This window comes from Sceloporus occidentalis, unplaced genomic scaffold, assembly GCF_023333645.1.
Source record: "Sceloporus occidentalis isolate IW3139 unplaced genomic scaffold, rSceOcc1.0.p SCAF_5, whole genome shotgun sequence".
NCBI classification, from domain to species: Eukaryota; Metazoa; Chordata; class Lepidosauria; order Squamata; family Phrynosomatidae; genus Sceloporus; species Sceloporus occidentalis.
Window position 1 is genome coordinate 158975446 of NW_028316985.1, and position 27695 is coordinate 159003140.

The 27695-nt window shown below is 37.5% G+C and overlaps 1 protein-coding gene across 8 annotated transcripts in view; it reads right to left on the reverse strand.

Annotated features, from left to right (window-relative positions):
- UGT8 (UDP glycosyltransferase 8) overlaps positions 1-27695 on the reverse strand; it is a 51314-nt gene that overhangs the window by 7854 nt on the left and 15765 nt on the right. For 5 of the 8 annotated variants that reach the window (XM_089525904.1, XM_089525900.1, XM_089525906.1 and 2 more), the window contains exon 2: positions 11466-12289. In XM_089525904.1, coding sequence (XP_089382030.1) covers positions 11466-12287 — 822 coding nt within the window. In that variant the 5' untranslated portion in view covers positions 12288-12289. Of the gene's footprint in view, positions 1-11465; positions 12290-17784; positions 17915-20835; positions 20906-21844; positions 22448-27695 lie in introns of those variants that run through there. The other 3 variants (XM_089525899.1, XM_089525902.1, XM_089525903.1) reach the window with 3 other exon arrangements.

Below are 27695 nucleotides of genomic sequence, written 5' to 3' on the forward strand. Positions count from 1 at the left end.
CTTCCACACAGATTATCTGGTGACATTGGGCTAATGGCAGAAAGAAAATACCTCACGTTGCATGGGACAAATGGAATTTTGAACTGGAGCAGACATATGAAGGAAATTTTGAAAAGACGTGTACATATTTGATCACTGGTGAATTTAGATTTATATCCTAAGAGGTGGGTTATACATGAAGAGGGTTCTGTTTCATATGCTGAGTGGAATTTATCAAAGAAAAAAATCAGAGGCTTTCAACCAAAGATGTAACTTCCTGGATGAAGTTTAGACAGTACACGTTTAAATTCTCATTTTGACTTGACAACAATAAAAGTGGCATGGCCAAAGCCAACAATCTATCCACAAACATACAATATATATGACTGTGAAGGAAATGAGGCTATGGAAAAAGAATCAGAAATATATTCTTCCTGAAGCTATTGTAATTGTATTCACCCGTAGACCCTGCCTGTCTAAAACCATCTTAATAATATCTTAATCATCCTTCAAAGACTACAAAGATACAACCACTGGGATGGCAGATAAACAGGAACAGGAAATAAAACAAAAAAATAAAATCCATAGAAAAGTGATACTTTTATTGGTCAAGTGCAGAAAATACATTATGTAAGAGTTCAAAGCTTCGCTGGCTTCTTTATCAGGCAAAGATGTTAAGATGAAGAAAAGTGATGACATTAGAGACACAGGCCTACATTTTGTCCCACTTCTGTTGTAAGTTAAATAGGTCTTGACCAATACCAGTGCAGGCGGGGGTGACTCTCTTTCTTGGTCATTTGGAGACCAGGAACAAAGGGCAATAAAGGACAGGTAATAAAATTCCAAACCATTAGCAACAGAAAAATAATTTCCCTTCAGACCCAGGCTGCCCTAAAGGCATAATTAACCTAAGGGCTTCAATAAATTAAACTATCTTTTTAAACGGTTCAGTAAATCTATGGAAGTTAGACTATCCAATATTTGTTCAACATTATAATTTAATGAAACCTCCATATACAGTAGTAGTATTCTCAGTATCAGATCCTAGTACCAGGGATAAACAATGAGGAATGACCAAAAAGATCCTATTGTTTATTAGGAACTGCTCTCTGTTCTACCATTCCCAGAGAGGATAGCAGCAGAGGGCCTTCTCAGTGGACGCTTCTGGAACTCCTTTCCCAGAGAGGCTTGACTGACACCTTCCTTCCTTATTATCCTTCTGCAAGCAAGTAAAAAAACTTATTACTTATTATTTTCATAGACCTTTGAGAATTGATTTTTTAGGGGAAACAGGACTTGTAAAGTGGACTCACCACAGCAGCAAGCTAGCAATCCATGGATTATCCATGGATGCTGACACAGGCACACACATCATCACACACAGGGCTTCAGGTTTTGTATTTTTCCCCATCAACAGGGCTCAGTGAGTGAGGAGAACCTACAGTAATCCTTGCGGATAAGAAGGGCCCACTATTTAATGTGCTGGACTTTCACCTGTTGTTTTTGTTTTAACCGGTTTCAAATTTTACAATAGTTTATTTGATTTTTTAAATTTTTGTATGCTGTTACTTTTTAACTATGATTTGTAATTGTAATAACAATAATGACAACTTCTTATGTCATGACATCATGTAGCATCTTTGAGACTAACTGAAGAAGTTGGCAGCATGAGCTTTTGTAGATTTAAGTCTACTTCCTCAGATGCATTCGGTGTTGACTAGTCTACAAAAGCTCATGCTGCCAATTTCTTTCTTTAGTTAGTCTCAAAGGTGCTACAAGATCTCTCTATAGACCATTCTACAGACTAATACGACTATGTCTTTGAATTCAGCTTCATATGTTTACACTTTCTACCGTTCTTGCTACTAGCTTCACTTGTGGGGGGAGCAGTGACACTTTTATATATGCTATATATTTTTTCAGTCCATCAGAAACCATGCCCTCAAGAATCCAAATTGGTCCTAAAAAGACATCAGAGCAAAGAGGGGCATATACATGTTACTGCAGGCTCCAAGTCCACAAAAATCACTTTAATTAAAGTCCATATGGTAATTCTGAAATCCAAATCATACCGACCTAACTTGAGTGCTTAATATAGCTGGGTAAAACAAATTGATGGTGGCACAATTACACTACATAAGACCTTGCAGTTTGGATCAGAACACTGCACTGATAAAACAGAAAGAAAATTTATGAGGTATCTACATATATCTTTCCTCCAAGTATCAGAATAACCATGTTTTAAATCTAAATGTCAACTACACGTTTTCTAAAAACAACCACCACAGCAACACCACCAACAACGTTCCAGTGTAACAGGATAATTTTTTACAAGGACATTAAATGAAAACATATGAACTGAAGTTAACCCTATGTGAGATTGGAAAGTAGGAAAGAAAATATTAAGTATGTGAATAGGTTTTGCTGAAGTTCTCTGTGCAGTCAGGATTACTGCTTTAGCCATTTTGGTATTTATCAAAAAATAAAAATAAATGAATACCAGACAGATGTGGCATTGTACTTATATTACTATGTCATCTTTGTTCTCCTTCGTTTTCTAATTAGCTATTCTTCACAGGCTGAAATGTTAAATGCACAGCTGTGACTATATAGTGTGAGGACCCAGCTGGCAGTAACCAGTGGTGCCTAATACCAAGCTTTGTTTCAGATAAACAAAGCTCACAAACACAAACATAACTGAGTTTTAATGTCTCAAGCTTTTCTTGTTCAGCTGCTGGAATTAAATATGTAGAAGAATCAATGACTATTTCCCAATACTTTGGGACCATCATACATAGAAAAAGAGGCATGGATATCTAATTTGGAAAATACACAGTAAAATACCAACGGTAGTGGATAAAATGAAATTTATTAATGCTACCACCTTTTTGGGAAAAGATGGCTACAGTTTAAATATATTTCCAATTATATATGCCTGTCCAGATTTATTAAAAATTACAAGATCCTAAAATTATGCATTTTTAACTGATACATGTTTTACATGTAGGTATTTCCAATTTATTTTTAATCAATCAATAGATTTATCTAACTGAATTTTTAAATTGGATGAGAACATACCAAACGTAATTTTAGTTCATGTCCATGTACCCATATCAACAGAATATCAAAACATGAATATCAAGATCCCAGCATGGTAATAACATCCTGGTCCCATAACCAAAATGTTACAAAGATATACCACTTTTAAGGGTAGAACCATTATGGTTGAGAAAAGGAGCAAATACTTCCATTAAGCTGGTATGCAGCACAGAATTCATTTGAAAACGTCCTGTCAGATCTCCTCCATGACCACTAATATGTCAAAATTCTAGCCATATGTCTAAAAAGGGATAAAGAGAGCAGTGGGGGAATGTTTTAAGCATGCAGTAAGCATATCCATGATAGACTAACACAGAGCTTGTACTAAGTATTCCTGGCCCCAGGCCCACTCAATGCACAAACAATACCTGCCAGAAGTAGCAGTATCTGCCACATACAGAATAGAACAGCCTCCACTGATTCCACAGGATATAGGAAGAATGGGAAAAAAAGAGAGAGAGATGTGCTACTCTTTTATTCTCCACTTCCTTCATGTGTCACTTCGTGGCAGTGTTGATGAGTATTGTCCTCTCTTTTTATATAATATGTCTTAAGTGTATTTATATTTGTTTTCAGCCCCTGAGGAAGGCCTAGTGTGGCCAAAATGTGTTGGGCTTTTTAAACACTAATAAACAGTTGACCATCTTTTAGCTTGTCTCCTCTTTGCTGCTTGGCTACATGCTTTCAATTCCTTACCTATACTTAGTGGCAATGGCCATGTATTAGTATAGCCCTTATTACCACACTTACTAGAGGAAACAAGAAGACCTAGAGAAAGCCAGCCCTGCTATTCTGTGTCCCAAAGCACCACTCAATTGAGCAATTATGAAAATAAATTATTAGAAAACACTGCCTGAACAAAGAAATCCTAGAATGCAGTGTTTAGTAAATTTAGATGAAGTATTCACTCACAAACATCTTACATTACCTATTCAAAGCAGACATCTGAAATATTTCAAAATTTCATATCATAACCAAAAATGACAAAACGAGGAATTTGTATAAATTAGGACGAATTTAGCTCAACAACTGATCATGAACCATTTCCAGAGCTCAGGATAGAAAACATACATTTGAATTGCCCTTAACAATTTTTTTTAAAAAACCCTCTGAAGCAGGGGTTCCAACCTTTTTGACTCATGAAGCCCTAAGAACCCCACGGTGCACAGGTTTGGAACCACTGGGGTTCCCAACCCCAGCGGTTCCAAACCTTGACTTGCTGAGCCCTAAGGATTCCAAGGAGCACAGACTGGAAAATGTAGCTCTAGAGAAACCCAGCACATCAAGTGCTAAAATCTCCTTAACATCCTGTTGCCTTGTGTGGACATTTTTGCATCTGGGTGATTATTCTACCTTCCCCTATCATATCTTACGATATTCTACCTTCCCCAATCATATCTTATATGTGGCAATTTTATATCTTAATAAATTTTTTACTACCAGTTAAAATACTTATATGAGAAACTTCCTTAATTTCTGTTCTGTACTGTCTTTAGTATAATATCAAAAATTATACAAAAATTATCTTCAGGACTACTTCCTTAAAAGTGATGAAGGTCCTTTAGGACAAAGAATGAATAAACTGTACATTGTTAAACTATGGTTTGTGATATAAACAATAATTTAATAAATCATTACAACTGCATTATCAAAATACAAATAAAATGAAGCTGATATACACACGACCTTTAAAACAGTATTACTCAATTTTAACCTGTAGCATGCCTAACAAAATGCCTTATGCAAGGTTGGGCAAGGATAACTTATCAGCTGAACATGTTTTGCAAGCAAAAGGTCTGTTTCAATGTCTGGCTTTTCCACATAAGGCTGCGAAAAACCTTCTAACAACACCGAAGAATCACTGACAATCAGCATATATAAAAGTATGCTTGACCAGTGGCCTGATTCAGTAGCGGCTTTGGCTGTACTCTATCTATGGGCCACTGTCTCATTTCCAGTGGTTAACCTCATCCTTTACAAATTACTGAGATTTTTTTCTTCAAATAATACTGGAGAAGGGACTACTTTGTATGATTCAGTAAGACACTCTTTTTGTTCTCACGTAGAGCTCCTATGTAATGCCTATGTTTGAACATAACACCAAGTTACAGATTAGTTCTACATGAATGAGCCTTGGTTTCATGCACTCCCACTCCTCTGTTTTCTTTCAGTGTGACCAGGAAGAGGAAAGTGAAAACATTTGCTTTTATTTGCAATTAACTTTGAATTGTCCTTATGCCTAAACTAAGATAGAGTGTGTTTATTTAAACTATGTTTTTGTTCATGAAAGCTAGATCTAAATTAAGGTTCAAGCTCCTCCAGACTAACATTACACAAGATCTTCTTAATTGTCCACTAGCAACAACCTTATGGCTTCTTCACACATTTTCAGTATTTCATTATGTATTTCAAAAATTCATATACATAGCAAGGGCATCAGGAAACCACATGGGGGAGGGGGCATACAGCGGACCTTTCTGGGCTACCCTATCACTTCTCATGTCTGAATGTTTTTTCAACCAGATTTTCTTCCTGGAGCCCCTACAGAGTAATGGGGCAATCTTACCATGTTTTCAGCTCTCACTGGGCTGTTTATGTCCAGGAAAGGACATTACCCAACAGGACAGTACCCAGAAGCCACAAAAAACAGATCTGAGGGTCGAGTGTGGTCCGTATGCTGTACCTTCCTCATTTGTGGTATACACAATGGCATATACCAAGAGCATCTAATACCAAGCATCCTTACATACATGGCCTAGCATCACTAGGGTTGATGTCTCTCTCTCTCACACACACACACACACCCAGGACGGCAGCTATTCCACAGCTCCCTGGAATGGAAACCATCAGAGGAGGGAGGGATCCAGTTTTAGTTGCCTCCCAACTCTTCATAAAGCATAGATGGAGTGGCAGGGAGATTCTACTTCACTTCAGGCCTTGCATGGAGAAGGGAAGAGGAAGGAAGAGGAGGATGTTGCTGTCACTGGCCACAGGAGCTCAAGGAGGCAACTAGATTCCCTCCCCCCCTCTGCCTGAAGGTAGAGACGAAAGGAAAGAGGTATCACTCAAAGCAGAGTACAATACCAATATTCATGAAGTTTAAAGCCCTGAGAAATGCAAAATAAGGCGAAAGAAGGGGAAGAGGCAGCTGGGCCCTTTGTGAACTCTGGCCCAGCTCAGTCTCTCTCTCTCTCTCTCTCTCTCACACACACACACACACACACACGTCATGACATATTTTTCCTGTCTTTTGTATACTGCATGTCACCTGTCCCACCTTGCACACTGCTGGTGCAGGCAGTGGAATTCTGCCCTCAGCAGGTCAGAGTTGGGCCATATCACACTCCAGAGACACTTTTCTCTTTCTTTCCAAGTTGGGGTGGGTGGTGATATCTTTTTCACAGTAGTAAAACCAACTCAAAAGGGAGAGCGCACAAACAATATGAATTTGCAAAGAACCATGAATTGGGTGATGGTAAAAACCCAGAGATATCCCTCCCTCCCTCCCAGTTCTCTTTCTCCCTTTTCTTGGTTAACTAGGGAACCAGAGGGCAATAGTGGCAACCTAAGTGGATGGGGGGCACAGTGCTCCACGTGGCCCGATGCTCTGAAAGTTCCTGCCTGGCACACTGCTGCTTGCCTTGTCCTTCCTTCCCTTCCACTGCTGTGACCTGAATTTCCCTCTGGTGAAATGTTGGAGTCTATGGCTGCCACTGCCGTCCCCTTTTCCTGGCCTGACCAGAAAACTTTCACATCCAGAACAGGTTATTGGGTGCCAGGGGCACCCCAACTGCACCAGCAGACAGACTGCAGAGGCACATAGTTGCTCAGCCCACATCCTCCCCACGGCGGAGCAGCCACATGACAGGCAATGTGCAGGCCCAGCCAGCCAGTCTGCTTTTGCTTTGAGTCCTGTCACCTGGCCAATCCACTGTAGGGAGGAGGAGGGCTGAGCAGTCTTCGATCCTTTGAGAACTCCTATGAGGGCATCATGACCCCACCTCAACTTTGTGGTCCACAGACCACAGGTTAACCATTGCTATATGATTGTTGCCTCATATAAGAGACTCAACAGATTTCACCTACATTACAAAATCTGTGAAGGACAGTAATAACTTAAGTCACATTGTTAACCCATATAGCATAGTGATGGAGCAGTGGTGCCAAAATGGTGCAAAGGCAGAAGATATTACACCAAACTCTCAGAAGGATCACCTTCCCAATATTTTTCCTGTTAGCAGAAAGAACACATTTATTTCAACCAGAAAAAGCCCAAATCTATGGCACAGAGCATTTAAAAAAAATATGAAGAGCTGGTTTTCTCACTATTGCCATATTATTTAGGTGCAATTTTACTGAAGGGGTATAACTTTGCCAGCTTCCTAAATACTTCATGTTTAATTACAGTGATTAATAATGAAAACAGGTGTCAGAAAAGATATAAATGAATAGAAACCATGACTTTTAATTACAGTGTGTTTTGGGGGTGGGGGATCCTGGCAATGTTACTATATAGCTCTGGCAATACTGTTACTGTATAACTCAAAATATTTGGGATGCTAAAAAACAAAAATAGTATTTTGTGCACAGATGAAATACATCTATTATTCAATAGAAACATTACATAACAGTATTCCTTATAGACAATTTAAAGAACTCACCTTTAAAAAGATAAGGAAAAAGATGTTTCCTTTATGACAAAGGTGAGGAACCCTTTTCAATCTAAGAGCCAAATTCAATATTTGAAAAATCCTTGAGACCACAGCAAAGTAATAGATGGAACCAGGGACAAGACCAAAAATGCCAGAATGTTTTAATTTAAAGTTCTTACAAAACTAAACCTTAGGAATGGGACTTTAGCCTTTCAGAATGGGGAGGGGGTGAAATCTACACAATCAATGGTAGTAAATCAAAGTTGGGAAGGGCATCTATAGAATTTGGCCCCCAGGGTCTTCATCTCTGGCCAGCAGAGGAACAAGCAGACCCACAGAAAACAAGAACAAAACTTTTACTACCATCGTCCAAGAGGAATCAGATTTCACCTTTGCCTACTTCTTGCCTGTATTCAATCTGTTTCTCTGTATGAATCAGCTTAAAATAAAAGAATGGAAAATGCATGCAGGTCATACCTATTCACTGCACAACTGTTTTTCCTTATATGTGAAGTCATCACATGACCAACTGTCTGCAACATACAACTAGAGCCCTGTTACATTTTCACTAGGTATATAATTACGTATTGGGTATGAGAGCCCTAAACCTTTTGCAGCACTCTAACTCTCTGTTGTCTCTTTTCCTTCTTTTTAAAATTATAATTGTAATATATCTGCATCTGTAACATTACAAGGAGGACTGAAACTTCAGAAATCTTAAGCAGTTCTTAGGGAAAGGATTGGAAACTCTTAACACAGCTTCAGTATTAACCTGGTTGCCAATGGAAAGTAAAACTGCTTCCAGAAAGCAAAGCAAATCACGTTTCTTCCCTACATTGGCTTTCTCCTCCACAGCGACAACTTTTGTAATACTGTGTTGGCTCATCAGGAAACTACAGTGAGAACTAGGAAATATAACAGTTATACAAAAGTACTGACAAGCAGAATGGGGATGGAAGGGTGGCAGGAAGGATTCTATTCCTCCTCCGCTAGGATGCAATGACCACTTAACACATAAAGAAGGAAGGGGAGAGAGACCAAAATAAAACACATGTGACCAAGGGGGGGCGGGGGTCACAATACAAGACAGGAGAGGAACTCATGCGTCTGATAGGGAAAAGCGTGAATATGATAAAAAACAATGTCATTGCAAGGTTGAACTACCATGAACTAGCATTATAAATATCTGAGCTAATTCAGCCATGATTACTATTTCATCTAGGGATGCTGCAGTCAGAGGACTGACACTTCTTAGGCTATATTTCTCAGACCAGCCATAGGATGAATACAATATGCACTCTGGAATCTGATGCAGACACATATCGTTTCAACCCAATGGAAAACACTGCTTAAATATCCCTTAACCTGAGGGAGGAGATGCTTTCAGAAACTGTGTACAGTTAAACTATGCACACAAACATGACATTTTAAAAAAGCAAACAAAAGGATGGATTTCATCCTATTTTAAAAGCAATAATGATGGAACCAGACATGGACTGAATATAGGCAGGGAGAAGACTTCCACTAATACAGACTTTATAGATGTGTAACTCCCTGTTGCAAATCTAAAAACAATTAAGAAAATATTTCAGTTTGCGTCTTCTGACTGTAATGCTACTTCCATACACTTTTAAAAGCATTTCCAGCAGTCACAGCTAAAAAGTCTAATTAAGATCCTTGCAACAACTTTCATTCTGTATCACTTTTAAGAATGCCAGAAACTTTAGTAAAAACACAGAAGCACAAAAACTGTAAACCAGTGGGGGGCATGGACTAGAAAGCTAAAGTCACCCATACAGACAGCTAAAGTTATTATCTGAACTTTGACTTGTGACATTAAAACAGAGCTTTGATATGGATGCACTATATACTATATACACCAGCAAGATACAGCACATGTTAATCTCAGCTGGTTTCTCACTTAGAAAATGCTAGATAGGTGTGTAACAAACACAATGAGGTTTAGGAAAAATAATCTAAGAAGTTATTTAAAGAATTAAATGTAATAATCAATTATATTTGTTGGTATAGTAATATCTATCTCCCTTGCTTAATAACATGACTTGAAGTTGTATCACTGGCGATATCTAAATATTTATTTTAAAAAAGCAAGTATGTATGATAAATATATATATCCACATTCCTAAAGTATTCAAGATGCTTACTCAATATAATATTCCTCAAGACATTTAAGTGTGATAATTTAAACACTGTATATCAGCATAGAATTTGAGGCTTTGTTTCCAAAAGAACTCACATTTTACACATACCTGTTTGGGTCCTCAAATCTTTTGAATACCAACAGAAGACTCTGCATTTAATTTGCTAAAAAGTAAATCACCAGTAAATAATTCAGGCAATAATCTGAAACATAACAGGGATCTTGTAACCACAATGGGTTATCCAACACATTCATATTATTAAATTGGATAGAAAAGGGATATTTTCCCCTGTTCTTTCAATGCTCGTTTATAAGTGGTGTAAAAATAATATTCTGTATTCTGAATATATGGAAGGTATTCTGGTTAATCAGTGACAAAAGTATAATTTTGTATTTAGCTCTTTAGGTTTCTTTCATATACACACACAAAGACATATACACACTTAAGATTAAGATTAAAATACAACTTTACATTGTTTAATGATACATCTTTACCCAAAAGAAAACTGGGGGAAAAAAGTATTAGAATGGGATGAAATTTCTACACTCTCTACATGTATGCGATCTAAAAAATCGTGGGACTGAGATTTAGTGGAGGTTTCAACTAGAAGTGATTTTCACCTGCCCAATGTATTACATTGCTTCAAAAGACCTTCCAGACTTCCCAAACAGCTCTGCAGGGGGTACAGGGCTGAAGGAGGAAAAATCAGTGAAATACCAATAAGAGTTCTGTGAATAGTAATCAAATCCAATTTTCTGTATGCTTGCCATGCAAACACAAGAACTATGACTGTCTTATTTTCAGAAGTAGATACATTAGTGTGTTTCAGCAAGGAAAATAGGAGTATGTGGCATTTTTAAGACTAAAGTATCTATTTTAGTGTGAGTTTTTATAGATTATAATTGAGTTCCTCAGGAGAATAGTGCACAATATTCAAGTCTCAGGTACATTGTACTCCAAATAGCTAAGGAAGCGGATTATAACCTACAAAAACTCACAATGAAGTAAAACTCTTAGGTGCCAAACATTTCTCATGACAGTTGAATGTGGCTGCACTCATCCATGCTGTTAGAAAATATGAACTTGTGCCATGGCATTGCTTGAATTACACCTTGGAATACCAAAAAATGTTGCTATTGTTGTTGTTGCTGTGTGTCTTTAAATCATTTCCAATTTACAGCTTTTTTGGCAAGAATTGTTCAGAAGGGGTTTATCTTTGCCTTCCTCTGAGGCTGAGAGAATGTGACTTGCCCAAGGTCACCCAGCAGCTTTCTATGGCTGAGCAGGGATTTGAATCCTCATCTCCAATGTCATATTCCAACACTCAAACTACTACACAATTAATAATTTTATCTAGTTATAAGCTTCCCTGCTAGATTCAGATTCATTCATTTGTAACAAGTGAAGCATATCTCTGGTCCAGTGAACAAGAGAACATAACCACATAACGATATGCAGCAGTGATGTAACATTGAAAATAATACTACAAAATTATACCAGTAAGATTACAAAAATATTTGCATATAAAAATAATATAAAACCAAACATAAAATCAAAATTCAGCAAACCTTACTTCTGGTAGAGGACTGGCTGGTTTGGTAAGAATTCCGCCCACATAAACAACGTTCGGTAGTGTAGGTCTTGGAAACTCTAGTGCTACATCAGTACACAGCATCCAGAGGCTGGAGTCATGAACCAATTCATACATGGATTTTGCTGGCTGTACATTGTACTTCTGCATTATCCTTTCATATTTTGGTAGAACCAAAAAGCTGACTCCAAATCTTGAAACCAGGTAAACAATAGTGTTTTTAAGCCTCTCTAGCAAGTTCATATGATCTGTGAGAAGTGAATTAAATTCTGGAACATATGATAATGGTGCTGGAGCACCTACTTCTGCTGGATACCAGAGACCAGTGGAAAACACAGCATACTTAATTCCTAAAAGATGAGCAATCACAAATCCACACATCTCATTAGGATCTACAAGCAGCAAGTCAAATTTTTCTTGCTTCAGGGCATGCAGGAGTTTCTTATTGCCCACAATCATATCACAGTTCTTGGAATAGTGGTCCAGAATGTCAAACAGTTCCAGGGCTGTTAGTCTCCCAGAAAAGATACTCCTCATTTTGGATTGAAGAAACTCATCTGAAGTGGAAGTATTAAAGATCCCTGGGTAACGTTGCAGTCTGTAGTGATTAGATGGAGGGATCTCTCTACCCTCAGACAGGAGAAAAACTGTCTGATGGCCTTGTTCATGCAAGGCTGAGGCCAAGGTCTTGAAAATGTACAGATGGCTTTCAAACATAATTGGCGGCACAATAACAATTTTGGCAGCCCTTGAAATTCCAAAAGCACTCCACAGAAGAATGAAAAATGGAATGTAAGACTTCATAGCTGAAATGACAAGCAAACAATAATTATTTCAACACAACCAAAATGTTTTTCAGAGAACAGGTTTTTTTAAAAAATAATGCTACCCAATAATAATGCAAAGAATCAAACATTTTAAACTCTTATCAAGATGTTGTCTTTAGTGTTTTTAGTGGCACTCTCAGAAACAAATACCCACTTAGCTAATTATACATCTGAATTTAGTATCATTCTTCTCTTCTTTTGCCTTTCTCCCCAGTCAACTGGCATCATCAGTAACTTTTTGTGTGGACAGGTGATGGTGCAAAGTTCTGGGACCAACAGGATCTGATTAATTGGTGTAGATACACTTCCATAGCAAATTCAAGAGCTGCTGCTATCTGATACATTACAGATTCATTTAAAATAAAAAGCATTTGCCCCATGAAGGGACAGCATTTTGGCTGCTTGTTTGACATGGTAAAGGCTAAGAAAGGGTGATAATGTGAGGCAATAATCTGCCTGCTAAGTCTCAGCAAAACAGAACCCAATACCCATTTCCATTATTTTCTTCATGTTAATGAATGGTACAATTCAAAGAGTACACATCAGTTCCAGCTTAGGCATTGTATTTCTGACTCCACAAATTAAATGTTCCTCTGTTTTTATAAAGTTTATGTAAGTGTTTAGTGTACCAATACTATTATGGGCATTTCAATTAAGCATTCCCTTGTGACAACATGTCCAATAGTCTATAGCTCAGCTAACATGGACTGCAAATTACCTTGATTTACTCAGGCCCTGTACAGACAGGCCAAAATAAAGCTGCTTTGAGTCACTTTGGAGGTATGCTGTTTAAATTACACACACATCTTAAGAGGCCAGAAGCTGTGCCAAAGCTGTGGTCCATTCCTTAGGACTGGAGTGTGGCTTTGGCGTGGCTTCCGGCCTCTTAGGACGCATGTATCATTTAAACAGCATACCTCAAAAGTGACCCAAAGCAGCTTTATTTTGGCCTGTCTGTACGGGCTCTCAGTTAACAGAATTAGTAACTACAGAAGTAAAAGAATTTGCCTTGAGGTATGCCATATTTTTCTGTTTCATCCTATACGAAAGGTATTAATGTACAGTATGTGAAAACTTACTGGATAAACATTATTCCCCAAATTACTCAATGCATGTTTCTTACAATGGCTTATTCAGAGAAAAGCCTATTGTTTAAATATAGAAATGCCTATGTTACAAAAAGCAGACACAAGTAGCCCCCGATAATAAACAAGTGTTCCCCTTAACACTCAAACTTTATCCATTAAAATACAACCCAGTTAAAATTTCACTAGATCAATCAACAAAGTGTTAATTAATTAATATACCAATTAAAACTTTAAGCTAACACTTTTTATTAACTCGATACAGACACAATTCTGAAGAAAATGTAACTAGACTTACAGAGCTGTAAACTTTTACTATGAATGGGACAAAACAGACAATACGTTTTGCGATCACGTTAGAATATCTCCTTTATATCTTTAATTAGTCAATACCTCACAGTATTCCTTTGATTCACAATAACTCCAAAGAATGGAAAAGACAAGAAATCACCTCATGTCCCCACATTTCAAGAAAATAAAAGGATGGGGGGGGGGGGGGGGAAGCATACATATTAATTGAATTATCAAGGAATTAATTAATTAAACTGAATGTAATGCTGTACCTCAAAGATCCCAGATCATGGACTTCACGCAACTTTGAAGCTAAAATGGAACTTTCTGAGAAAGAACACTACAATGATACCTCTCTTATTTCCTCTTGCTCCTACATCAGCCAATTCCCAACCAGTGGTTCACAAGCTGCAGACTGATTTGCCATCTGTCAGAATGGGTTGGGGACTTTATAACATTCAAAACCATTATTGCTTTTAACCTTTAACTGGCACGCATCTATATATCAGATGGTTTGTTTTCTTTATTTCATAAGTACAAAGCTGAACCATTTTGGTTTGCCAGTTGCTGTAACAAAGCAGCAGGGGTCCCCTATATTACATTATACATTCTATGTACTACTAGCTATACTGGATTTATTCAATGAAATTCTTGAATAAGTGGTGCTGACCAGTTCAGGTCAAAATAAACTAATCTCACCATCTCACACAAACTCTATCTTAATATTTGTAAAATCATTTCACACTGCAGGCTCAATAAAATAGTACAGTACATTATTAGCAAGAAAACATTAAAAGAAAATTCAAATAATCTATATTGAAATAATATATTGATGAATATGTTCCAGCAGGACAATCCTATGACTGTTTAGTTAGAAGGAATTTCCACTGTACTCAGTGAGACTTAGGTCCCAAACACACTGCAGACATAATCACTTTAAGTGCCCTGGTTCAGTTAATATATTGTATATATTCATGTATGAGTCTAGAAATTTTAGTCAAAAAGTGACCCCAAAAACCTATGTGACACATCCATGGGTCAATGTAAATACTATACCTTAACTCTTATAAAAAAGGAATCCATCCCCTGGTGAAAGGCAAGAGCATAATCTGTCCTGCAAGCACTTACCTCCCTCTACTCTTTCTTCCATCCAGCCTTTAGCGTGAGCTAAAATAGAATTTTATAGGTTCTTTGGCACTATTTTCCTTTACTTCACCCTTTTCATCCTTTGTTACATGTCCCTAGGTTTTACCCTCAACCTATCCATGTGTCATATCAAAATCAATAATTTTGCCCCCAAAATCTGCCCTTGACTTATACATGAGGTCAACTTATAGTCAAGTATATACAGTAAGTTAAGATAAGGAGCCCTGGTAGAGCAGTGGCTAAATGCCAGTACTGCAAGGGTGTGAGTTCAATCCCAGGGGCTCCAAGGTTGACTCAGCCTTCCATCTTTCCGTAGGTATGTAAAATGAGCACCCAGCTTGTTGGGGGCAATTAGCTTACAAATTGTCTCACACTAACAGAGAGTGCTGAGTTCAGTATTAAGCAGCATAGATATGTAAATGCTACTGCTATTGCTAGGGAATCCTGGGAACTGTAGTTTATTGTGGCACCAAAGCTCTCTGACAAAGAAGGCTTAAAGTCTCAGAAAACTAGAGTCCTCAGAATTCCTTGAGCCATGCTGATGACATATTAGCCTTTGCTGATGACATGGTTACAATAATAGAGGACCCAGCTACACTTAATGAAAGAACTTAAAGCATTCGAAGAGTATGCAGGAATGAAAATAAACAAAGATAAAACTTGGATATTAACCAAAAATATAGGGGAAGAAGAAAAGAAACTGATGAGAGAAAAAACTGGATGCAATATAGTAAATAAAGTCAAATATTTAGGAATATGGTTTACAAATAATAATTTAGATCTCGTTGATAATAGTTATAAAAAAACTATGAAGCAATTACAAAAAGAATTAATAAGTTGGAATAAGTTCAATCCATCAATATTAGGAAGAATTTCATTAATAAAGATGTCTTATCTTCCGAAGATATTATTTTTATTGTCTAACCTCCCAATTTTATGTAAGGAAGATTTTGTAAAACAATGTACTAAAGATATGAAACAATTTATCTGAAAGGTGGAAGACCGAGAATCAAATGGGAAGTGTTGAAAGATACTAAAGAGAGGGGGGGGGGGGGTTACGGCACACCTGATCTAAAATTTTACACATGGGCATGTAACCTTGCATGGATACAAGAATGGATAAAATTAAATAATACAGAATTGTTAAATCGAGAAGGCTACGGAATTAAACACGGTTGGCATGCTTATTTAATATATGAACATCAAAAAAAAAGATAAAACTTTTGATACGCATCCTATAAGGAAAGCATTATTGAAGATGTGGGTAAAAATTAAAAAAATATTTTATAATAAAATCCCAAGATGGACATCTGTACAAGAAGCCTTCTTTAATAAACAAATCCAAAACCAAGATCCAAAATGGCAAACATACGAAGACTTACTTAAAAAAGGGATTAAAGGAGATATAATATTAAAACAAAGAGAAGAACTAGCTAAGGAAGGGAAACATTATAATTGGTTTACTTATGAACATATAAAAGGGAAACTGAAAGAAGACTTAAAAAATACAGGAATACAAATAGAAAACAACGAATTAGATAAAATGTGGTGGAAAGAAGACAAAATGAAAATATCCAAAATTTACAAAATACTGCTAAATAGGGAACTAGAATCTGAAACCATAAAAGAAAATATGGTGAGATGGGCACAAGACATAGGACATTCCTTGTCCTATGAAAACTGGCAGAAAACATGGAAACAGACCAACAGGTTTACAGCATCACAAGATTTAAAGGAGAACTTCATGAAAATTGCAAATAGGTGGTATCTTACGCCAAGGAAATTGAAACATATATATAAACTTTTGGAAGACAAATGCTGGAGATGTAATAAAAACTGTGGTTCTCTCTTTCATATGTGGTGGAATTGTAAAAAAATTAAAAGATTCTGGTCTAAAGTACACTTAAACATTCTAAAAATACTAAATATACACTATGATATGCAACCAGAACTGTACTTATTAAATATGGTATCAACATTGAAAAAAAGAGAGGAGGAAAGGAAATACTGGAGGCTTCTATTATATCTTATAACTGCAGCAAGAATAGTAATAGCCAAAAAATGGAAAAGCAAAGATGCACCAACAATTGAAGAATGGATGATTAAACTACAGGATTTAAAAGAAATGGATAGACTGACTTGCATGATAAATAACAAATCAAAAGACAGGTTAATAGAAGATTGGCTTCCATTGCTACAATATTGGGAAGAAAACTTGGGAATCAAGAGAGACCTAATGATTTAAGGTCAAAATATGTTTATTATATGTAAATAAGGATACAAGTCGGTATATGGATCTGCATTTATATTTTTTACGTTTATATGTAACTATGCTTGATAAGAACTGAAAAGTAACCAAGTCTTATAAGGGGGGGGGGGGGGAATGTACAGGATATGACACTCACATAATGTTTATTTATGTGTTACTGTGTATAATATCAATAAAATAATTTTAAAAAAAGAATTCTTTGAGCCATGGCAGTTAAAGCGGTCTCAAACTGGATTATTTCTGCTGTGTGTTTTATATCTGTTTTGCTAAATTTGAAGTATGAACTGCATCTAAGTTGTTTTTGGATACATCTCTCTAAATCTGAAGTATCAACTGCATTTAAGTTGTTTTTACAGATTTTTCCATTTGATAATGGATATCTAGCATGGGCCAATTATCTGGGCAATGTTTTTCATTAACCTGAATGTGTGATTTGTCTTGCTGATTCCCCATGGATAGCAAAATGGATAGCAAAATCCATGGGTGCTTGAATCCGTGGATGCAGAATCCATGGCTATAGATGCAAACCTCAGCAGTATAATCCTAAACACATTCTTACAGTAGGTAACATTTCAAAGCAGTTTGCATTATGGGGTGTGGAAAGAAAAATTAAATAATGTAAATATCAAGTAGTTAAATTTTAACATCATTTTAACAGCTCACGTAAAAGAAAGAACTGCCACCTTTGCAGGGAAGGGTTGTTAACCTTGAAATTGTTAACTGAACCAAATAGAGGTAACAAGAGAAGTTGGTTTTGCTGAGACCTTGGAGGCTGGAACCATTCTGTAAACATATGTAAGAAACTTCTGATATCTGGAATATAAATGTTATATGTATTCAGTGAAGTTGTAATTGATGAAGTTATTATAGCACATTTTGGTTTTAAGTTTTGGTATTATTAGAGATACAAAAACACAATGGCATCATTCTGCAATGCTCTCTTGTAAACAGATGGAAAATTTTTGTCCCGAGGCAACCTAAGATAAATTACAAAGTCCTTAGACTATTCTGTGTCAATATGGCTATTCTTGTTTTTTTGGTGGTGATTGCATCCAAGTACTGTAGATATTGTTTATCTGCTGTCCAACAAAGAATGTAGATATTTTGGCTATTAATAACGGATTCACTGATAAACTGTACAGTTTTACAAAATAAAAGGCAGAGAAATATCCATATATAGGCAACTTGCTCCTTAATACCACCTGAGAAGAAACGGGGGGGGGGGGGGAGGCATCCAATGAAATCCACAAGAGAAAAAGGAGACATATCTCCTCAAAAACAATAAGTAAACTTGAGATATGCCTTCTTTCTTTCTTTAATCTGATTTAAATGTGCTAAGACTCTAAGATCTTAAAGGCCGTTTGTTGGGTCCTGCTCCTACCTTAGACTGGGTCCACCGAGAGGATTCCTCAACATTTACCAGGTGTCTTTTCACTTACTTATTTTGTAAAAAGTATTTTTCATTACCAGGGTACTTATTTTATCTTACTGGTTTTGGGCTTCAAGTGGTTTCAGCAACTGCTGCTTTTGCTAAAACTTAATTTTATTTTATGTAATGTTAATTGAAAGTCATTCTGTAAATCCTTTTACAACGAAGACTGAGATATAAATACAGGTTTGGAAAATAAATATAAAATAAATATATATATTTTTAAAAATGTAATAAACAGTAAAGCAAATGGATAATGGACCTGTACAACTGCTAACCAGAACACCTCCATCCAAAAGCAGGGAAAATAGAACTGAGGATGAAGTAAAAGACCAGCTCACACATCCAACCCTACATCAGCAACAAGTGGGCTAATTTGAACAGGCACATCCCTGAATGGATCTACTTGGCATTCTGCCATGAACGTTGACTTTGTTTATACAACAATGATCCTGGCATCTACAACCATTTAAAGGTATTTTCCATATAAACTCTGCAGGTAAGTTGTTTTTAAAACACTCTCAGCTCAACATTCATCTATGGTAAACACACGAAGTAGAGAAACCTGTGCAAATATTTCTTTTTATTACAAACTCCTAAATTTTATGACTACTGTTGAGGGCAGAGGAAGAGATATGGAGTCAGCTCTGTCATGCAGATATTTTTAGGATGCAATTCATAACCCAAGAGCCAGCATAGCGTAGTGGGTTGAGTGTTGGACCTTGAAGACCAGTGTTCGATTCCCAACTTCGCCAAGAAACCCATTGGGTGACCTTGGGCAAGTCACATGCACAGAGACAGAGACAGACAGTACTTCCACAGATATAGCATGAGGAACCATGGAGATCATCACACACTATTCCCCTGGGAAGGAAGTAGCATCAGCAATGCTGATCATATGATGCCTCTTCCTCCCCATCCCTGCCCCATCCTTTTTCATTCACAGGGAAACCCATGATGGAACTGCCAATTGCACAATGTCACAGGTGCAAAAAGCCATTCCTAGGGCATCTATGCAACTGGCAGTCATGTGGTGTCACTGTCCCCTCCTCCCCCTTTCCCTCCTCTTCGCTTTCTTATTTATTTTTTTCTAGTTTTTGTGCAATTTCAGAGCTCTTAAAGCTCGAAAGTTTGACAAATGTTTTTACAAACCTTAAACCGGGGCTTCAGAGCTCCATAATTATGCAAAAACAGTTTTAACCTCCCCCCCGAAAACCCTAAAGGAATGCTGGGTGAGGTACAAGGGAGGCGGGGGGGGTGGGGGTCAAAGGAGAGCACGGCAAAGGAGTGTGATGTGGGAAGCAGCCCCAGTCACACAAATGGAAGAAGTGCATGCTCGAAAATTGGCATTTTGCCATTTTATTTTGGCTTGCAGGATTGCAGCGCAAAAGGGGCTAGTGTGACAATCGCCCATTTCAGTATCAAAGAAGCAGACTAAATTTGAATGTAGAGAGATGTTGTAGCACCTTTGAGACTAATTGAAAGAAAGAAGATGGCAGCATGAGCTTTCCAGTGCCAAACTGGACTTGCCACTTCATTTCCATACACAAAGGACTGACATTCTCACATACCAATGGCATATATATGTCTGTCCCTGGCATCCACACAACCAAATGCATCTGAAGAAGTAAACTTTAGTCTATGAAAGCTCATGCTGCCAAATTCTTTCTTTCAGTTAGTTTCAAAGGTACTACAAGATCTTTCTACAAACTGATTCTACAGACTAACACAGCTATATCTTTGATTTCTACTGAATTTATAGTTTATACCCTACAATCTTAAATCTAAAAAACACATTCTTCCTGTCATAATCACTCTACATTAGTTGAAGGCACCGTTCACAATATCATGCATTGATCATATCAATCAACAAAAGGTGCTCAGATTTACAATCCAACCAGCTTTTTCACTACAACACTAGTCTAAAGGAACAAGATACATGCAGAATCCCTCCTCCTAATTCAACTTCTCCATAGTCCCTTCTCCAAAGCAACTGCCTCCTAGGCAATGTCATTTCCAGCAGCCAGAGTTTACCTGAGAACACTGAATGTTTGGGGTAAAAAAAAAACTGCTTGGAAAGAGGGGGAAATTATGGACATGCAGGGAGAGAGCAATGGATAGCTCACTATGCTGCATTTTACTTTTAAGATTATCTTGTTTTTATATGGATTAACATTTTATAATTCTACATTCACATAAAAGTGGAAAAGCTGCTGGAATTTTACATTCATAAGTCTGTTTAAAAAAAATCCATAAATGCAACTCTCATGAAAACCAAGGCTGACAAACTGAGCATATCATTTACCATCTCTCTCTTTGGAGTATTTTGTGCCTGAAGTACACTTGTGCTTTTAAAACATACGCTGCCTTGGATCCTGTGTTGGCAGAAAGGTGAGATATATAAATAAGCTGTTCTGATTTGCAATAGAAAGATTAATCAAATTGGAAAATGTAAAAGTGACATTAAAATTTTTCAAACATAACTCAATATTGTTGTTTGTTGTGTGCCTCCAAGTCATTTTTGACTTATGGCGACCCTAAGACAAACCTTTCATGGTGGTTTCTTGGCAGGTTTCTTCAGAGGGGGTTTGCTATTGCCAACCTCTGAGGCTGAGAGTGTGTGACTGGAGAATAACTCTGGATAAAGGATTCTTGCTGAAGTGATCATGTATAATAAAATCCTTTCAAAGTTTTTTATTATTATTATTATTATTATCATCAAACAATTCCAGTAGAAAGAGCTCTGCTCTGAGGGTAATTTTAGATTTAAACATCTTCTGGATCACCCCATGTATGTGTTCCCAAAATTTTCTTGCTTTATCACATTATACCACCAAAGATGGTATAATGTTTCTTTTGCTGCTTGCATTTCCAACAAGCGTTGTGACAATCTATATATATATATTGCTAATTTTACTGGTGTTCAATACCATCTAAGTATCATTTGTAGATCTCTTAAATCAAAAGGTAAGGTAAATGAATGTGAAGGGACAGGCCTCTTGGTAGAGCTCCTGACTTCCTATACACTTTACTCTCTTGGTGTTGTTGTCATGTGCCTTCAAGTCATTTCCAAGTTATGGCAACCACAAGGTGAACTTATTATAGTGGTTTCTTGGCAGGTTTCTTCAGAAGGGGTTTGCCATTGCCAACCTCTGAGGCTGAAGAGGGTGTGACTTGTCACCCAGTGGGTTTTTTATAATTGAGTTGGAAATTGAACCCTGATCCCCAGAGTCATAGTCCAACAACCCTCAAACTATAGCACACTAGCTCTCATAACTGAATACAAAAACAGAGGGTGGGGGGGACTATATTACCTCATATCTTCTCATGTCTTGGTTTAATTCGTGCCTCTCTTTCCTGGGCAGTTTTAAGTCTCTTCCATAAGACAAGCCATGGCTAAAGAGATCTTTTAAAAATCAATTAGGAGCACTTCAGTGCCATCAGCTCAGTAAACTTTACAGCCTCAGGTCTCTTTCATCATGTTACCAGGAGTTTTAAGTTACTAGTTGTTACACCATAGAAGATAGCAAGGCAGGGCAGAAATCTCCACACGGGTGTCTGCTTAATTAATACGACTTTCACCTCTAGAAACCTATATTCACATCCTAATTAGCTGTAAGTCATCTCAGGGCCTAATGACTCTGCACTGCCTTCAAAGGCCTAAAACCTGTGCTACAGAAACAACTGTTTTATAAGAGAGGCAGGGAGACTCATTACTATAATTCCCCCTCTTTTTAAAAAAAATGTTCCTTCAGATTTCTAAATTAAGAATATTTCTCCAGAAAGACACCTGTTTGGCCTGGCGCTTAGCTATAAACTATGGACTCCTTTTACTCAGCTGACTAGCCCCCCTTGCATATATGTGTGTGTTGGAATTTCAGTTAGAACATGGTGGTTTGAAATCAGGAATCCCATTTCTTGAACAGTTCCAGCCAATAGGGTTCAGTTATGCAATTAGGTCAGAGGAAAAGGAAGGCAGTTAACCAACTATGTCACGCATGATGCTTGAAGGCCTTTATGATCTCAGGAAGAACTTCAAATTCTCATGCAGAGAAATATATATATGTATATATACATATATAGCTACACACTGTAGCTGTGTATGTGTGTGTGTTTGTGTATAGGGGGAGAGTACACTGTATACTGTGTGTGTGTGTGCATGTATATGTATATATATATATACACACACAAACACACACATATATAGCTGTGTGTGTATATATATATATACACACACACACACACTGTACACACACATACTGTATGCTGTGTCTGTGTGTATATTTATATACATACTGTATAATGTGTAGATATATATAGAGTATACTATATATACACACACATATATATAATGTGTGTGTGTGTGTATATATATATATTCACTCCTCTCTTTGTGTGTGTGTGTGTGTGTGTGTGTGTATATTATACTGTGTGTGTGTGTGTGTGTGTGTGTGTGTGTGTGTGTGTAGAGAGAGAGAGAGAGAGAGATATTATACTAGCGAGATCCTGCGGGCAAACAGGAGTTAAATGCAATTTAGAAAACCCGGAAATGCCTGAGGTTTATCACATGACGTCGCAGTTAACATGAAATAACGCAAAGTTAAACCGCAGTTAAAGCGGAGAAAACCGGCAGCTTTTTACTTGCAGAACATCCCAAAAGTAAAAGGCTTTCAGTTTTCTCAGCTTTAACTGCGGTTTAACTGTGCATTATTTCATTTTGGAAACAATTTGGTGTGATAAACTCCCCAAATTTGCAAGTTTTGTTTAAATTTGAATTTAATTTAAATCGCATTTAACTCCCGTTTGCCCATGGGAACACGCTAGTGTGATAAAGATCTCTGTGTGTGTGTGTATACACACACAAGTGCGTGTGTACACACATACACTCGGCCCTCCTTATCCATGGATTTTTTTATCCACGGATTCAAGCATTCACAGCTTGAAAACATTCAAAACAAAGTATAAATTCCAAAGAGCAAACTTTGATTTTATCAAATTTGCAGATGACACCAAATTAGGAGGAATAGCTAATACTCCAGAGGACAGGATCAAAATTCAAAATGACCTGAATAGACTAGAAAGCTGGGCCACAGCTAACAAAATGAACTTCAACAGGGAGAAATGTAAGGTACTGCACTTAGGGAGGAAAAATGAAATGTACAGATATAGGGACACCTGGCTTAAGGAGACAACATATGAAAGGGATCTAGGAGTCCACATAGACCACAAGTTGAACATGAGTCAACAGTGCGATGCGGCAGCTAACAAGGCCAATGCGATTTTTGGCTGTATCAATAGAACTATAGTGTCAAGATCAAGGGAAGTAATAGTGCCACTGTATTCTGCTCTGGTCAGGCCCCACCTGGAATATTGTGTCCAGTTCTGGGCGCCACAATTCAAAAAGCACATTGAGAAACTGGAGCGTGTCCAGAGGAGGGCGACTAAAATGGTGAAAGGTCTGGAAACCTTACCCTATGAAGAACGACTCAGGGAGCTGGGGATATTTAGCCTGGAGAAGAAAAGGTTAAGAGGTGATATGATAGCCCTGTTTAAATATTTGAAGGGATGTCATATTGAGGAAGGAGCAAGCTTGTTTTCAGCTGCTCTAGAGACTAGGACCCGGAGCAATGGATGCAAGCTGCAGGAAAAGAGATTCCACCTCAACATTAGGAGGAACTTCCTGACAGTAAGGGCTGTTCGACAGTGGAACAAACTCCCTCGGAGTGTAGTGGTGTCTCCTTCCTTGGAGGTCTTCAAACGGAGGCTGGATAGCCATCTGTTGGGGATGCTTTGATCTGAATTTCCTGCATGGCAGGGGGTTGGACTGGATGGCCCTTGCGGTCTCTTCTATGATTCTTTTTATATAAGTGGCAACATTTTACTGTGCCATTGTATTTAACAGGACTTGAGCATCCACGGATTTTGTTATCCATGGGGGGATTCTGGAACCAAACCCCAGCAGATACCAAGGGCCCACTGTACTGTTTTCTCTGTGTGTGTGGGTGTGAGTGTATCCTCTGTGTGTATGTGTGTATTCATTCCTCTCTTTATTTATGTATGCATATGTGTGTGTGTGCGTGTGCGCACCCGCACACATACTGCTGCTGCCTCAAGATATATAAAACAGGTAGGTCAATATGCTGACAACCACTAGCTTACATTACTAAAAGTACAATCAGCACTTGACAACCACTAGCTTACATTACTAAAAGTACAATCAGCACTCTATATCCATGGATCCCCCCCCCCCCCGCCAAGGTTTCAAGCATCCATGGCTTGAAAATATTTTTAAAATATATAAATCCCCAAAAGCAAACCTTGGTATCCGCTGGGGTTTGGTTCCGTGTGGCCCTGGGTCAGGAGGAATTCCATGTTAATCTGTGCATTGTTCTGTTGTTGATGGCAGGGCCCCAGGGTGGGAGTTTATGCAAAAAGGATTAGTGTCTGCTAATTGGTGATCATTATCTGCTGAGAAAGCCCCTGACTCTGGGTGGTTTCTTATTTGCATTTGCTGAGTCCTCATTTTGTTGTTCTTCAGGACTGGTAGCCAAACTTTGTTTACTTTCAGGGTTTCTTATTTCATGTTGAAGTTGCCCAGGTTTTTGTGGATTTCAGTGGCTTCCCTCTGCATTCTAACCTGGTAGTTGTTGGCATGGCCCAGAAATTCAGTGTTATCAAACAGTATTTTATGCCCTGGGCCCCTACCATCAACAACAGAACAATGCAGTTTAACATGGAATTCCTCCAGACCCAGGATCACACAGAGTGTGTGTGTGTGTATCTGTCTTCTAGGCCAACATTATCTGATGATGCCTGCCACAAATGCTGGTGAAATGTCAGGAATAAACTCTTCTAGAACATGGCCAAATAGCCCAAAAAACCCACAAAAAACTATGGATGTCAGCCATGAAAGCCTCCAACTTCACAATGCATTTTATGTTAAAAACATAACATACATTAACCACATCAGACTACCGCTTCCCTTTATGTCCCAGGAGACCAAGGTTTCTATTAGCAATCTGATGGCCTCCAAATGTTTTAGATTACAACAATAAATGTTAAATGGAATAGTCCAATGCATCCGGTGGGCACCAGATCAATTACCTCCCTCTCATTTAACCCACATTCTTTGTTTTCAAGAAGAAATGAACTTTGGACGCTCATCCAAAGTTGCTACACAGGTTTCTGTTTTGGATCAACACAGAAAGGTCAGAGATGGGACAGTTATAAAGAAAGGTATGTTTATATAGAATCATTCAAAATAAAAGTGAACACATGAAAAGACTTGGATTTTACCTGGTGATTCCATCCCTCCCTTCTTACACATATTTGTTTGATATTCTCTAAAACCTAGGATGAATCTGCACTACAGAAATAATCCAGTTTCACACCACTTCAACTCCCATGAATCAATGCTATGGAATTCTGGGAGCTGTAGTTTTGTGAGTCATTTTGCCTCCTCTGTCAGAGACCTCTGGTGCCACAACAAACTACAATTACCAGAAATCCACAGCACTGAGCCATGACAGTTAAAGTGATGTGAAACTGGATTATTGTGCAGTGCACATGCAGCCCTAGAATGTACAGCTTTTACCATAAACAATCCAACTGTACAGATGGAAGCCAGGATGAGGACACTAGATTCCGAACCCCCTTTCCATGTATTAAATGGTAATTTCAATAGGGCTTTTATTTCCATTTGTAGAACACTCTAGTCCCTATATGGCTGTGAATATGTCTTCTGTTCTAACAGACTGAAATGCATAGAATTTTTATCAAGATTTATCAACTGTTTTCATACAGTTCCTGACCACATAAAAATATACTAAAGTATCTTTTCAGAAATATTTTTGCATATATATATATATATATATATATATATATGATTCTTTCACATTCAATAGATTTCAAAATATTTACTGTATATATTCATGTATAAGTCTAGAAATTTTAGTCCAAAAACTGACCCAAAAAACAGAGTTGACTTATCTAGTAAGTACTGTAATTTAATCCTTCTTTTTTTTTAAAGGAACATTTTCCTAATGAAAGACAAGAGCATAATTTGTCATTTGCCTATATTCTCTCATCCTGAGCAGAAACAGTTATGCCTGCTGGAATTTTCTAGATTCTTTGGCATTGTTTTCCTTTACTTCATCCTTTAGATCCTGTGTTATATGCCCCTAAATTTTACTCTAGACTTATCCACGGGTCATAGCAAAAACCATAATTTTGGCGCCCAAACCTGCCCTTGACTTATAAATAAGGTTGACGTATAATTGAATATATATGGTATTTGTGAAATAAAAATACATTTGCAACACTAGAAGACTACATTGCACTTTACAATGTGTGCTACAGAAAGACTCTTGCATTGTTTATTGTGTGCAATCTCATTACTGTTGGTCTTAAATCAGTAGCACAACATGTAATTTACACACAAAGGGCCCAAGGTTCAATTTCCTCCATAAGCAGATAAGCATAGAAAACACTCCTGACAAAAGGCTTAAAAAGCCCTTCCAGTCTGTGTTCATTACTGGTGTACACTGACTGAGTACAGAAAGCAGATTTCTGTTTAGGATTTTGTTTTTACTCCAAGCTGTTTTACCAAAAAATTCTGAAATAAAGGCAGCTTATAGTAATCAAAACTGGATGTTTGTAGGACAATTAATTCTGCCTGATTCTGTTATCCAAAACAAAATATTCCTATCTTTCTTCTGCACTGGAGTTTTCTTATTATTCTTGGGAGTCTTGTTTAAGAAAAAGAGACAGAGAGAAAAGAGATTTTGTAAGCCTGAATTATGCTAAATTATAGACAACCATGTGCTAGATGCACCAGTGGTCTGATTCAGCATTAAAACACAGTGGAAATAATAAATATTACTACTATATGATGCCCACAGCGGTCTATAAATTAAAGGAGCTACAACATTAGCATTTAGGTGGCATTTCCACAAATGGTGTAAGTCATATCACACAATTACAATTTCTGCAAGTTCTTTGTGAAACACAAGCCTAGGACTGGAATAAAAAGGGAACTGCAAGCCAAACTCTTTTATCCATGTTCAGTCTGAGTCAATGACAAATTAGTGAATGACACTGTAGGTCACCCTTTTATGATTAGGATGAATAGTTATCGTAAGTAATGCAGTTTCAGCTATTAGGAGG